We start from the raw sequence: 13,818 nt of genomic DNA, 5'->3' as shown, positions 1-13,818 counted from the left end.
CTTTTTCCAAGTTCATTATTTTCCTAAAAAGGACATTTTTCTTTTAAGTTACCCGCCTCAAAATAAGGAAAAAGCCTTTGTGAAATTTTTTTAATAAATTCTTTTATGTTTTAAGTGTTCCAGATTGCTTCCTGCGATACTCGGAATCGGGAGCATAAGCCTTTTTGGGCCCCCCTTTTTTTTTCACGTCAGTAATTACTTTCCCCTCGAAAGCCTGTTGTAAATGGATACAATTTTGAGAGTTTTTATAGTCTCGGATAGTTTAGCAAGTTGAAAAATGCCATATTTGTTAAACTAGCTCAGATTATAAACCATCGTGGGTGATTATTAAATAACCGAACTGGACTGAAAGTTCCAAACACAAATGAGCAGTAAATTAGCGACGAGTTTGTTATATGGCGTGTACACAGGCTAATTCAATTCCCCAAATTGAATCATTCACTTTGCCAGGCAACGTTTTTGTTAATTTCGTTTTGATTCGGTCGGGCTGTACATTTTAGTCGTCGACGATCTGAAAAGTGATTTAGAGGGCGATTCGACCAAATAAATTTCGAGAAAATCGGATGAGGCCGCGCAAATAGGAATAAGACGCAAAACGAGGACGAAATCCGATCAAGGATCCGGTTTAATCTTGCTGGTAGCAAATTGACGCCTGTCTGCTTCAATATAATTTAAATGGTGCCCGAATCGATACGTACTTTTCGACCTTTTCTTTATTATTTAAACGTCTCTGTGACTGATTTCAGGAAGAAGGCCGGAAGAATGTGTTGTGACATGATTGAGCTAGTTAATTGCCAGAAAAGAAGAGTTAGAGTCTATCACGTGATGTTGAGCAGGCAGTGTTAAGTTGTACCGTTTGGCCGTCAAAGTTGACTCTAGTTTTTCTAAGTTATAGGACCTGAAATTGTTACCACAAACGCACCTCGTTGGACGTCTAGTTCAACCAACTCAAAGCTTTTTAAATCGCTGGAAAAGAGAAAATCTTGAGAACCAATCAAAGACTGCAGTGAATTTCAATTTGACGTCACAGTTAGTATCGTCACGCTACTTTTCCTGGGACAAAGAGTACTAGCCCTCAACTCTGATTCTTGAAACGGAATTCGCAAGAGAAGTGTTGATAGAATGTGACAACAAAATTAACAATGGCAAAATCCTGTCACATTCTGTATACCTTTCTCTTGACTACTCCGCTTCCTGGTTTCAAGAATACACACTAATTCAAAAAACTTCTTGACAAATGGTGAATGCATTCTATTAACAAACTGAAACAACGTGACGCTACTTCTCCTGGGACAGAGAGTACTAGCACCTCAACTCTGATTCTTGAAACGGAATTCGCAAGAGAAGTGTTGATAGAATGTGACAACAAAATTAACAATGGCAAAATCCTGTCACATTCTGTATACCCTTCTCTTGACTACTCCGCTTCCTAGTTTCAAGAATACACACTAATTCAAAAAACTTCTTGACAAATGGTGAATGCATCCTATTAACAAACTGAAACAACGTTACGCTACTTCTCCTGGGACAGAGAGTACTAGCACCTCAACTCTGATTCTTGAAACGGAATTCGCAAGAGAAGTGTTGATAGAATGTGACAACAAAATTAACAATGGCAAAATCCTGTCACATTCTGTATACCCTTCTCTTGACAACTGCGCTTCCTGGTTTCAAGAATACACACTAATTCAAAAAACTTCTTGACAAATGGTGAATGCATCCGATTAACAAACTGAAACAACGTGACGCTACTTCTCCTGGGACAGAGAGTACTAGCACCTCAACTTTGATTCTTGAAACGGAATTCGCAAGAGAAGTGTTGATAGAATGTGACAACAAAATTAACAATGGCAAAATCCTGTCACATTCTGTATACCCTTCTCTAGACAATTCCCTTTCATCGTTTCAAGAATACGCACTAATTCAAAAAAACTTCTTGACAAATGGTGAATGCATCCTATTAACAAACTGAAACACCTCAATTACCGCGACTATTTTCTGTCTAAATCGAGTTTTGAGTAACATTCAGAAACAATATTCAATTCGGTGAAAAGGGCTCGAGCTGCAATTAAAGTGACCCTAAACAAATATCGCCCGGCATCTGTGACCCTTTAATAGGGTTAGGTTGTTCCTGAAATCAAGTGCTTTTACTAAAATGTAATAATTTCGAAGGAAAATACACGGAAATTAGTTGGCGTCTCTATTAGTGCGCTCAACTACTTCAAGTATCCATCCGGACCCTTGAGGTCCGAAAAGTCATTAAAAAGGTCAAATCGTTGACCCGGTTTCATTGTTCTGTATATCGACTTTGATTGTATATTTGAACTGTTGTTGCAAATTGAATTTATACTGTTTAGGGGGTTTAACGTCTGCTCAGCTTTTTTCTGGCGTTAATTCAGAAAGGCACTACTGTCGGATTTTGAAGAAAATTCCAACCGAAAAAGAGATACAGCTTCGGATTTTCCCGACTTAAAGCATCCTTAAAACGTATGGCACAAATCCAATTTTAGAAAGCGTTTCAGGAAAAGTCTAGCTGTACACGTATCGATTCGTTCGAGATTTCCAGTTGGAGCTTTATTAGATGATAATAAAACTGATTTTCCTGGAAAATTAATGTGCGCAAACCACAAAAAAACTGATAGCAGGACAGACAATAGAGATGCAACAAAGGACAAAGGATTAGGGCTCTATTTAGCTTCCTAAACCATATTGTCTCCCCCATTTCAATTTCACCGTCGTATTATTAAATTTTGCGCGATTTCTGATGATTTTCTCTTCACGTAAACCGTAAATTTACGTTTTCGATTCAGCACCAGAGAGATAATTAACTGGCAGCAACTGATTCAGAATTAAATTAGTTTTCGATACTCTGTTATGAACGTAACTGGATTATCGATATTGTTTACACGTCGGAAGCTTACTCATATATCTTTTGTTATTGGGGGGGCTCTTGGATTTGGATTTCGCTCTAATCACGTGTTGCTTGCCTTTCACTGGCAAATTGCAATTATCGAACCCTTTAACACGAGATAATTTAAAGGAAACACACGCTGTTTGTTTTCATTTGACTTGACTGTAAATAGATATAAAATTGCCAAAGAACTCCTACAGGGTATTATTCTAGTCCCGCAGGACTGCTAGGCAAGTTGATTTTTTTACATTCAATTCCCTATCCAGATTTCCAGTTCCCTTTTACAATATTCATCCAAGAAAAGACATGTATGTTTGTATGTAAAAATTAAATATTTACAAGGCAAAGAGGACAGGGATTTGTGCTCCAAAAAATCACTTTAGAACCAAAACATTATTTTTCTTCCAGACTGGAAAACACTACCATCGGACTTCACTCCTCATCAAGGCTTTCAATCACAAGTTTCGTCTGGATCTCGAGCTCAACACGTAAGTAACACCTTTTGCATACTTTCTTCAATTTTCATGGTAACCACACGGGATGATTGATGCCCCCCAGACCCTTGGAAAAATAAAAGAAACCATTTTAAGTGTATTTTCATTGTTAATTTCCTTCGGGTGTATCTATTTCTAGAACCCGCATCGATCAATCAGGCGCTGTCCCTCGGGATTTATTTTCACTTCTTGCTCATTTCTAAGATGGAGCGGAAATAGGGTTTGATTCGTTTCTTAATTTATTTCCCTTGGAGTGTCCTTCATTAATTGAAAAATGGAAACTTCAGTTTTTCAGCTTAAAGTGGTCGTAAATCAGCTTTTAACAGGAAATTAAATTGTCAAAACTTTTAATGGTTGTAACTGTTCCTATAGTTTCTGATTGGTCAAAAAACAAAGCTGCTTTTTTTGCTGTACAGGGTGTTTCACTGGGGACTGACCAACCCCCCTTTTTGGACTGCCCTGTATGTAATTAAAGCAACTGACATAGCCATTCCTAACCTTCAAATAGAAGAGCTACAGCCAATAATGGTGTTTTTTCTAATTACCCGGTATATTTAACTATTTTTGGAATGTGCTCAAAATTCTGCAAATATTTTTACCAACAAAAATAATTATAGAGAGGACCATTCATTGATTATAACTCTGGAATCATAGCCATAAACAAATGAGGGTAGAATATAAGACATGTTTTACAATTTTACAACAAACTGAAATAAAATATTAAGAAATAAAAGAAAAATTTAAAATTTCGTGGTCATTTTTGTATTCAACTTTTTAAACTACATTAAATGGCTATTTCATTACATACAGGGAAGTCAGAAAAAGGGGGTTGGTGAGTGAAAGACCCTGTATATGAAGAACTGGCGATAATAAATAACTAAAGATGTCCAAATTGTACCAGACATGGAAATAAACTTCAGTGTGTTTGGCATATAATATAAAATAATTGAATTTAGTGGTGTAGTTAGTAAAATACGCTATTGTCTATTTTTGCTTGCTATTTTTCTAATGTTTATGGTAAATCCCATTCAGCAAACGGATTGTTTCATGCCAATATGAACCCAACAGAATGTGACAGAAACTTGTTATTGCTAGCTTTTTCTGTCACATTCTATCAAACCTTCTCTTAACAGTCCTGCTCCTTCAAGAATTAGGCCCCAGGAGGAATGTTCTTGGAAAGAGGGAAGGAAGTTATCAAGAGAAAAGTTATTGCAGAATGTGACAGAGACCTGCTATTGCCACCTTTTTCTGTCACATTCTATCAAACCTTGAGAGTCCTGCTCCCTGCCTTCAAGAATTAGGCCCCAGGAGGAATTTTCTTGAAAAGAGGGAAGGAAGTTATCAAGAGGAAAGTTTGCAGAATGTGACAGAGCCCTGCTATTGCCACCTTTTTCTGTCACATTCTATCAAACCTTCTCTTGAGAGTCCTGCTCCCTGCCTTCAAGAATTAGGCCCCAGGAGGAGTGTTCTTGGAAAGAGGGAAGAGGGAGGAAAGAAAATTTTAGTTTTCTATCTCACTTTAGGCAGGGTGATTCATACTTAGCTTAGTTCTGGATGAAACAATCATGACGAAACTTTATAAATGCAGCTAATTTCATTATTATCCAGTGTTTTTCGTATTAGCTATTAGCCATTCCTAAATTGACAGACTAATTGTGGTTTAGCGAGTTTTTTCCATACAAAGAGCTTTAATTTGTCGCATTTATGTGTCAGCGGTCATTGCTTAATGACCGGCAATAAATTGCCGATTGATTTTTTTTTTTCGGTGTGTTTTTGATGACGGTCGAACCAAATTAACAAATCGACGGCTCATTTCACCCTTTTTTGTTGCAATTTTGTAACCAAACAGAACCGAAAAAATGTTTCCATTTGTTGGCGTATATGGAATGTAGTAGAGAAGGTAATTACCCTTGTGCATACTCTATCAAAATGTCGTGTAGATTAGCAGTTAAAAGTTAAAGCACCGGATATTATAAAACTGCCCTTTAATAAAGGGATTCAACCACACCGGTAATTGGATTTGGAAATTGTTACGGAAAGGGTCACCGGGAGACCCGGACTTAGATAACATCGATTATTTATAGTTCTGCAACGTCGTTTACTCTTATTATGATTAATTCATCAATTTATCGATTCAAGTGTCAGAAACCTATTAGCAGACTATACAAAGCAGAGCTTCGTTTTCCCTAATCCCGAAATGGAACCCGGAAAATGCCATTATATTCAATTATTATATTAAAATCATCCCTTTTAGGCGTATACCCCCATTTCACGCCGACAACGTGATTTATTAATTTGTTTAATTAGAGCAGATGATTTCAATTCGAATGCCTAAAGTAAATTAGCCAAATTTTTTCTCTCCTCCCCAAAACTAAAGCATTTCACCGGCAAAAAGTCCAACGAAATTAGATTGATTCACCGGTTGCTTTTTGCCATCCGCGAAGGGCAAAAACTTTTCGCCCTTTAGGGAGATTAATAAATTTCTTACTGCATTGGGAGCCGCATTAGTTTGATTAGCTTTTGGCGATAAAGTAAATTCAATTTTTTCCGTCTAGTGGCCCTTCAACAGTTCTACTGTTAATTTGAACGCACTTCTTTGTTGTATTTATACCTCTATAAGCGTTTCAAATTGAAATAACACTCATAACTTATATTTTGGAAGAGACTATAGAAATCTACAAGCAGAACATTATTCTGAAACCGACTATACCACGATGAACGAATTTGTGGTTAGTGAACATTGTATTGAAACGTATTATAGGAGTTTGTGACGTCACTTGAAGGACAGCTGTGCAAATTTAGGGGTTTTCCATTTTACTATAGCCCGTTCCAAAATAGTGTTACTACTTATATTTTGGAAGAGACTATAGAAATCTACATCAGAACATTATTCTGAAACCGACTATACCACGATGAACGAATTTGTGGTTAGTGAACATTGTATTGAAACGTATTATAGGAGTTTGTGACGTCACTTGAATGACAGTTGTGCAAATTTAGGGTTTTTCCATTTTAGTATAGCCCGTTCCAAAATACTGTTCACTGAAGAATTTAAAAAGTCAAAAATTGTATAGTGCGTTCAAAATAATTGGTGCATCGTAGTATAATCTGTTCCAAAATAATGTTCACCAAAAAACCATCTGCGTGTACTGACGACAGAACATTATTCTGAAACCGACTATACCACGATGAACGTGAAAAATTACATTTTTGGTTAGTGAACATTGTATTGAAACGTATTATAGGAATTTGTGACGTCACTTAAATGACAGCTGTGAAAAATTTAGGGTTTTTCCCTTTTACTATAGCCCGTTGCAAAATAGTGTTAACTGAAGAATTTAAAAAGTCCATGACAAAAATTGTATAGTGCGTTCAAAATAATTGGTGCATCGCAGTATAATCTGTTCCAAAATAATGTTCACCTAAAAAACCATCTGCGTGTACTGATGACAGAACATTATTCTGAAACCGACTATACCACGATGAACGTGAAAAATTACATTTTTGGTTAGTGAACATTGTATTGAAACGTATTATAGGAATTTGTGACGTCACTTAAATGACAGCTGTGCATATTTAGGGTTTTTTTCATTTTACTATAGCCCGTTCCAAAATAGTGTTCACTGAAAAATTTAAAAAGTCCATGACAAAAATTGTATAGTGCGTTCGAAATAATTGGTGCATCCTAGTATAATCTGTTCCAAAATAATGTTCACCAAAAAACCATCTGCGTGTACTGCCGACAGAACATTATTCTGAAACCGACTATACCACGATGAACGTGAAAAATTACATTTTTGGTTAGTGAACATTGTATTGAAACGTATTATAGGAATTTGTGACGTCACTTGAATAACAGCTGTGCAAATTTAGGGTTTTTCCATTTTACTATAGCCCGTTCCAAAATAGTGTTCACTGAAGAATTTAAAAAGTCAAAAATTGTATAGTGCGTTCAAAATAATTGGTGCATCGTAGTATAATCTGTTCCAAAATAATGTTCACCAAAAAAACATCTGCGTGTACTGATGACAGAACATTATTCTGAAACCGACTATACCACGATGAACGTGAAAAATTACATTTTTGGTTAGTGAACATTGTATTGAAACGTATTATAGGAATTTGTGACGTCACTTAAATGACAGCTGTGCATATTTAGGGTTTTTTTCATTTTACTATAGCCCGTTCCAAAATAGTGTTCACTGGAGAATTTAAAAAGTCCGTGACAAAAATTGTATAGTGCGTTCAAAATAATTGGTGCATCGTAGTATAATCTGTTCCAAAATAATGTTCACCTAAAAAACATCTGCGTGTACTGATGACAGAACATTATTCTGAAACCGACTATACCACGATGAACGTGAAAAATTACATTTTTGGTTAGTGAACATTGTATTGGAACGTATTATAGGAATTTGTGACGTCACTTGAATAACAGCTGTGCAAATTTAGGGTTTTTCCATTTTACTATAGCCCGTTCCAAAATAGTGTTATTCAAGAATTTAAAAAGTCCATTTAAGTTAAGTCCATTTAAAAATTGTATAGTGCGTTCAAAATAATTGGTGAATCATAGTATAATCTGTCCCAAAATAATGTTCACCAAAAGAAACATCTGCGTGTACTGATGACGTTGATCAGGTGACTTGACTAATTTTTGTATCGTCAACAAAAAAATGGGGATGATCATTTTTTGGAACGCACTATAGAAACTTAAAAATTTGAAGAATTTGTTTTAAACCCGGTAATTGTCACTATTTTGGAACCGACTATAGAAATATTGAAGAACCGCCATTTCGAAAAAGTTAAACAAATGTACAGTGCGTTAAAAACAATTGAATGTTCATCGTACTATAGTCGGTTTAAATATAATGTTCATTGACGTGAAAACCTGGATTCCTTGACGTCAAATTAGTCGAAAACGGGTATAAACACGACCCCATCATTTCAATTCAAAATGGCGGAAATTTCAAATGGCGCCTCTGGCGGCCATTTTGACTTTTTTGGAAAAAATCGAGTTTAGGTTCGTTTCCTACTAATTTTTGTATCGTCAACAAAAAAAAAATGCGGATGATCAGTATTTTGGAATGCACTATAGAAACTTAAGAATTGCAAAATTTGTTTTTCACCCGGTAATTGACACTATTTTGGAACCGACTATAGAAATATTGAAATACCACCATTTTGAAAAAGTTAAGCAAATGTATAGTGCGTTAAAAGCAATTGAATGTTCATCGTACTATAGTCGGTTTAAAAATAATGTTCATTGACGTGAAAACCTGGATTCCTTGACGTCAAATTAGTCGAAAACGGGTATAAACACAACCCCATCATTTCAATTCAAAATGGCGGAAATTGCAAATGGCGGCCGGCCATTTTGACTTTTTTGGAAAAAATCGAGTTTGGGTTCGTTTCCTACTAATTCAAGGACGCGGAATTTAGTGGTTACGTTTTCGTCAACTTCGGTTCATCAGGAATTGAGATACATTAGGGTGGACAATTTTATTTTCTTGGAAATCAATTGGATTTGTTAAATTGTCCACCCTGTATAAACCGAGGAGAGGGAAAAATCTGAAATTTTCAGGATTTTAAAGAGAAAAGTGTGTTTTAGTAGTGTCTAGGTACTATTTCAGACTTATAAAACTGTGAGTGAATGGGGTAATGCGTATAATAGAATTTTATGAAATGTTCCTGTAAAATCCAAAACTAGAACAAATCATTGACTGTCCGTGCTACGTCACATCAATCTTCTCGGTTATAATTACTTTGAAATAAACATCACAAAAACCAAAATTACAGATCAACTGATCATGATAAAAGGAGGTGCAAGTGGGAAAATGGTTCTGTAAATCTCTAAATAATACCTCAAATTTCCCCAATTGCAGTTCCTAATGAGTGCACGTTCGTGTTAAAGCCCTCCCAAGTTGCATAAAACTGCCATCAACTGGACCGCGGTTCTCTATTATGAATGGGGGGGAATTAACTTATGGCCGTCGGAAAGTTGCAAAACACTAAAAGTGAATTATTATTCCGAGTCGAGGGCAACTTACCATGAACATATTGTGCAACTTTACAACAAAAAACGTCATTTTCAGTTGTTTTTTTCAGACAATTAATCGCGCCTAACATAATGCAGAAACACTATTTGGCTGATGGCGCCGAGCAGGTTTCAAAACAGGTAAATCTATTCTTCCATAGCGGTGTGTATCAAAATAACTTGTTTTAAACTTTCAGGACATCGAGCATTGTTACTATCACGGAAAAGTACAAGACTATCCCGGTGCAACGGCAGCTTTTCACACTTGTAACGGAGTAAGTGGAGTAATCCACGTGGGCAACGAGACCTTTGTCATTCATCCATTTTATGGTGGCGATCTTTCGGTCAGTAATTTGGACGAAAATTCCTTTGATTATTATGGTACATAATTAACCGATAACCGAAAGGGAAATTGCTTCCCCCATCAGGCATTGTGGCTTACAATGGGCCTATCCCACATATCATAAATTTGTGTTTTAATGACTGGAATCGAAAGAATAGGATCAAAAAAGTAATTTTTCATATTCTTGAAGAAAAAATAATGGTCGTAAATGTTCCTACTTTAGTTTGAATTTGTCCATTAAATTTAAATGATCTGTTTTGGCGCGCTTGTGACGTACGTAATTCTGGGCGATTTTATTGGCTGTTGCACGCCATCTGTTTCACTTCTTGTCGCTGATTGGTTGATAGTGTAGTACGTCACCGGCGGTGGGCGTTTTAAACATGAGATTAATGTAGTTTTTATCATCATTATTTTTCTATTTAGACTTAATATTTTTGAAAACAAAAAAATACGGGTATAATAATTTTAATCCGTCTTTGTAGTTATGAAATTGTGGGACAGGCCCATTACTGCATCTAAAACTAAAATAGGCGCAAATTTTTCGTTCACAAGATAAATTGTCTGACGTAAATCACGTACAATCCATTTAATTCGTGATTGTTAGTCGAAAAATAATCAACGTTTGTAATTTCGGCTCGTCGCGTTTTAAAGAGTCCCGCGATTAATTAAAACTAATTGAAATAAGTTTTAATGAACACGTCCCTGTCACACATCCGAGGGCCAATTAAGACAATTTGCGATTTTCCAGTTGCAAAACTGCCGTATCTAATTGCGTCCTTCATATTATTTATTGCTACAGTCGTTTAGTGTCCGATCAATGGTCGGTTGTTTGCATTTCAAACTATTTCCAATGAAATTCCCTATTTAAGTACTGCAAGTTGAAATTGGGATTTATATGTAAATAACGCATTTTATGTTACGTCCACATCCCAGTTTTAGGTAATTTAATATTTTATTTCCGCTCGGAAAACTAAAACGTGTACACGGCAAAATATTAATTACTTTTCATCTAGAATTTCCAGAATAACTAAATTTATTTCTCTATTTAACTGTCAATGTTAAAAATTGATTCTGTTGAACCGAAACAAAGTTTTCAGTTCAACAAAAACAATAGGTATTCGGTACAGTCAGGGAGAAAAGCGCATGTCAAAGTTTGAACTGCCAGCAACACAGCTTGAAAAGACAGTCAGCGACAAAATCGTCTGTTAAACTTACTTGGAGTGAGAAAATGACAGTTTTAAGCACATTTTTGGAATCCTCATTAAATGTCTTATCCAATAACCTAAAAAAAATCACAAAATTCGGTACAGTCAGGGAGAAAAGTGCTGCCAAAGTTTGAACTGGCAGAAACACAGTTTGAAAAGACAGTCAGCGACAAAATCGTCTGTTAAACTCACTTGGAGTGAGAAAATGACAGTTTTATCCACATTTTTGGAATCCTCATTAAGTTTCCTATCTACTAACCTAAAAAAACACTACCAAATTGAGTATAGTCAGTTAGAAAAACAGTGTCAAAGTTTGAACTGCCAGAAACACAGTTTGAAAGGACAGTCAGAGACAAAATCGCCTGTAAAACCCACTTGGAATGAGAAAATGACAGTTTTAAGCACATTTTTGGAATCCTCGTTAAATTTCCTATTCAGTTACTTGGAAAAACCGTATAAAATGTGGTACAGTCTGGGAGAAAAGTAGTGTCAAATTTTGAACTAAAAGAAACACAGTTCGGAAGGACAGTCAGGGACAAAATCGCTGGTAAAACTCACTTCTAGTGAGAAAATGTTTGATTTAAGTACATTTTTGGAATCCTCATTAAATTTCTTATTCAATAGCCAAAAAAAAAACAAAAAACATATCGGTACAGTCATGGTGAAAAATGGTGTCAAAGTTTGAATTGTTAGAAACACAGTTTGAAAGAACAGTCAAGGACAAAATCGCTTGTAAAACCCACTTGGAATGAGAAAATGACAGTTTTAAGCACATTTTTGGAATCCTTATTAAATTTCCTATCTAATAGCCTAAAAAAATATCACTAAATTCTGTACAGTCAGGGAGAAAAGTGCTGCCAAAGTTTGAAAACACAGTCAGCGACAAAATCGTCTGTTAAACTCACTTGGAGTGAGAAAATGACAGTTTTAAGCACATTTTTGGAATCCTCATTAAACTTCCTATCTATTAACCTAAAAAAACACTACCAAATTGAGTACAGTCAGAGAGAAAAACAGTGTCAAAGTTTGAACTAACAGAAACACAGTTTGAAAGGACAGTCAAGGACAAAATCGCTTGTAAAACCCATTTGTGGTGTGAAAATGACAGTTTTAAGCACCTTTTTGGAATCCTCATTAAATTTCCTATCCACTAACCTAAAAAAACACTACCAAATTGAGTACAGTCAGAGAGAAAAAAAGTGTCAAAATTTGAACTAACAGAAACACAGTTTGAAAGGACTGTCAAGGACAAAATCGTCTGTAAAACCCATTTGTGGTGTGAAAATGACAGTTTTAAGCACATTTTTGGAATCCTTATTAAATTTCCTATCCAATAGCCTAAAAAAATTTCACTAAATTCGGTACAGTAAGGGAGAAAAGTGCTGCCAAAGTTTGAAAACACAGTCAGCGACAAAATCGTCTGTTAAACTCACTTGGAGTGAGAAAATGACAGTTTTAAGCACATTTTTGGAATCCTCATTAAATTTCCTATCTACTAACCTAAAAAAACACTACCAAATTGAGTACAGTCAGAGAGAAAAACAGTGTCAAAGTTTGAACTAACAGAAACACAGTTTGAAAGGACAGTCAAGGACAAAATCGCCTGTAAAACCCACTTGTAGTGTGAAAATGACAGTTTTAAGCACATTTTTGGAATCCTTATTAAATTTCCTATCCAATAGCCTAAAAAAATATCACTAAATTCGGTACAGTCAGGGAGAAAAGTGCTGCCAAAGTTTGAAAACACAGTCAGCGACAAAATCGTCTGTTAAACTCACTTGGAGTGAGAAAATGACAGTTTTAAGCACATTTTTGGAATCCTCATTAAACTTCCTATCTACTAACCTAAAAAAACACTACCAAATTGAGTACAGTCAGAGAGAAAAACAGTGTCAAAGTTTGAACTAACAGAAACACAGTTTGAAAGGACAGTCAAGGACAAAATCGCTTGTAAAACCCATTTGTGGTGTGAAAATGACAGTTTTAAGCACCTTTTTGGAATCCTCATTAAATTTCCTATCCACTAACCTAAAAAAACACTACCAAATTGAGTACAGTCAGAGAGAAAAAAAGTGTCAAAATTTGAACTAACAGAAACACAGTTTGAAAGGACTGTCAAGGACAAAATCGTCTGTAAAACCCATTTGTGGTGTGAAAATGACAGTTTTAAGCACATTTTTGGAATCCTTATTAAATTTCCTATCCAATAGCCTAAAAAAATATCACTAAATTCGGTACAGTCAGGGAGAAAAGTGCTGCCAAAGTTTGAAAACACAGTCAGCGACAAAATCGTCTGTTAAACTCACTTGGAGTGAGAAAATGACAGTTTTAAGCACATTTTTGGAATCCTCATTAAACTTCCTATCTACTAACCTAAAAAAACACTACCAAATTGAGTACAGTCAGAGAGAAAAACAGTGTCAAAGTTTGAACTAACAGAAACACAGTTTGAAAGGACAGTCAAGGACAAAATCGCTTGTAAAACCCATTTGTGGTGTGAAAATGACAGTTTTAAGCACATTTTTTGAATCCTTATTAAATTTCCTATCCAATAGCCTAAAAAAATTTCACTAAATTCGGTATAGTCAGGGAGAAAAGTGCTGCCAAAGTTTGAAAACACAGTCAGCGACAAAATCGTCTGTTAAACTCACTTGGAGTGAGAAAATGACAGTTTTAAGCACATTTTTGGAATCCTCATTAAATTTCCTATCTACTAACCTAAAAAAACACTACCAAATTGAGTACAGTCAGAGAGAAAAACAGTGTCAAAGTTTGAACTAACAGAAACACAGTTTGAAAGGACAGTCAAGGACAAAATCGCCTGTAAAACC

At 35.6% G+C, this 13,818-nt stretch overlaps 1 protein-coding gene across 11 annotated transcripts in view; it reads left to right on the top strand.

The window, feature by feature from the left end:
* mmd (disintegrin and metalloproteinase domain-containing protein mind-meld) overlaps window positions 1–13,818 on the top strand; it is a 164,429-nt gene that overhangs the window by 124,527 nt on the left and 26,084 nt on the right. For all 11 annotated transcript variants that reach the window (XR_014179144.1, XM_081985895.1, XM_081985888.1 and 8 more), the window contains exons 5-7: window positions 3,320–3,399; window positions 9,511–9,580; window positions 9,637–9,783. Coding sequence is in view for 10 of the 11 variants with exons in the window: in XM_081985895.1 (XP_081842021.1) it covers window positions 3,320–3,399; window positions 9,511–9,580; window positions 9,637–9,783 (297 nt within the window). In the remaining variant the exon portion in view is untranslated. The remainder of the gene's footprint in view (window positions 1–3,319; window positions 3,400–9,510; window positions 9,581–9,636; window positions 9,784–13,818) is intronic.

Source organism: Ips typographus, linkage group LG8, assembly GCF_016097725.1.
Source record: "Ips typographus isolate SLU linkage group LG8, UJ_Ityp_2.0, whole genome shotgun sequence".
NCBI classification, from domain to species: Eukaryota; Metazoa; Arthropoda; class Insecta; order Coleoptera; family Curculionidae; genus Ips; species Ips typographus.
This window is presented reverse-complemented; position numbering and strand designations above follow the sequence as displayed.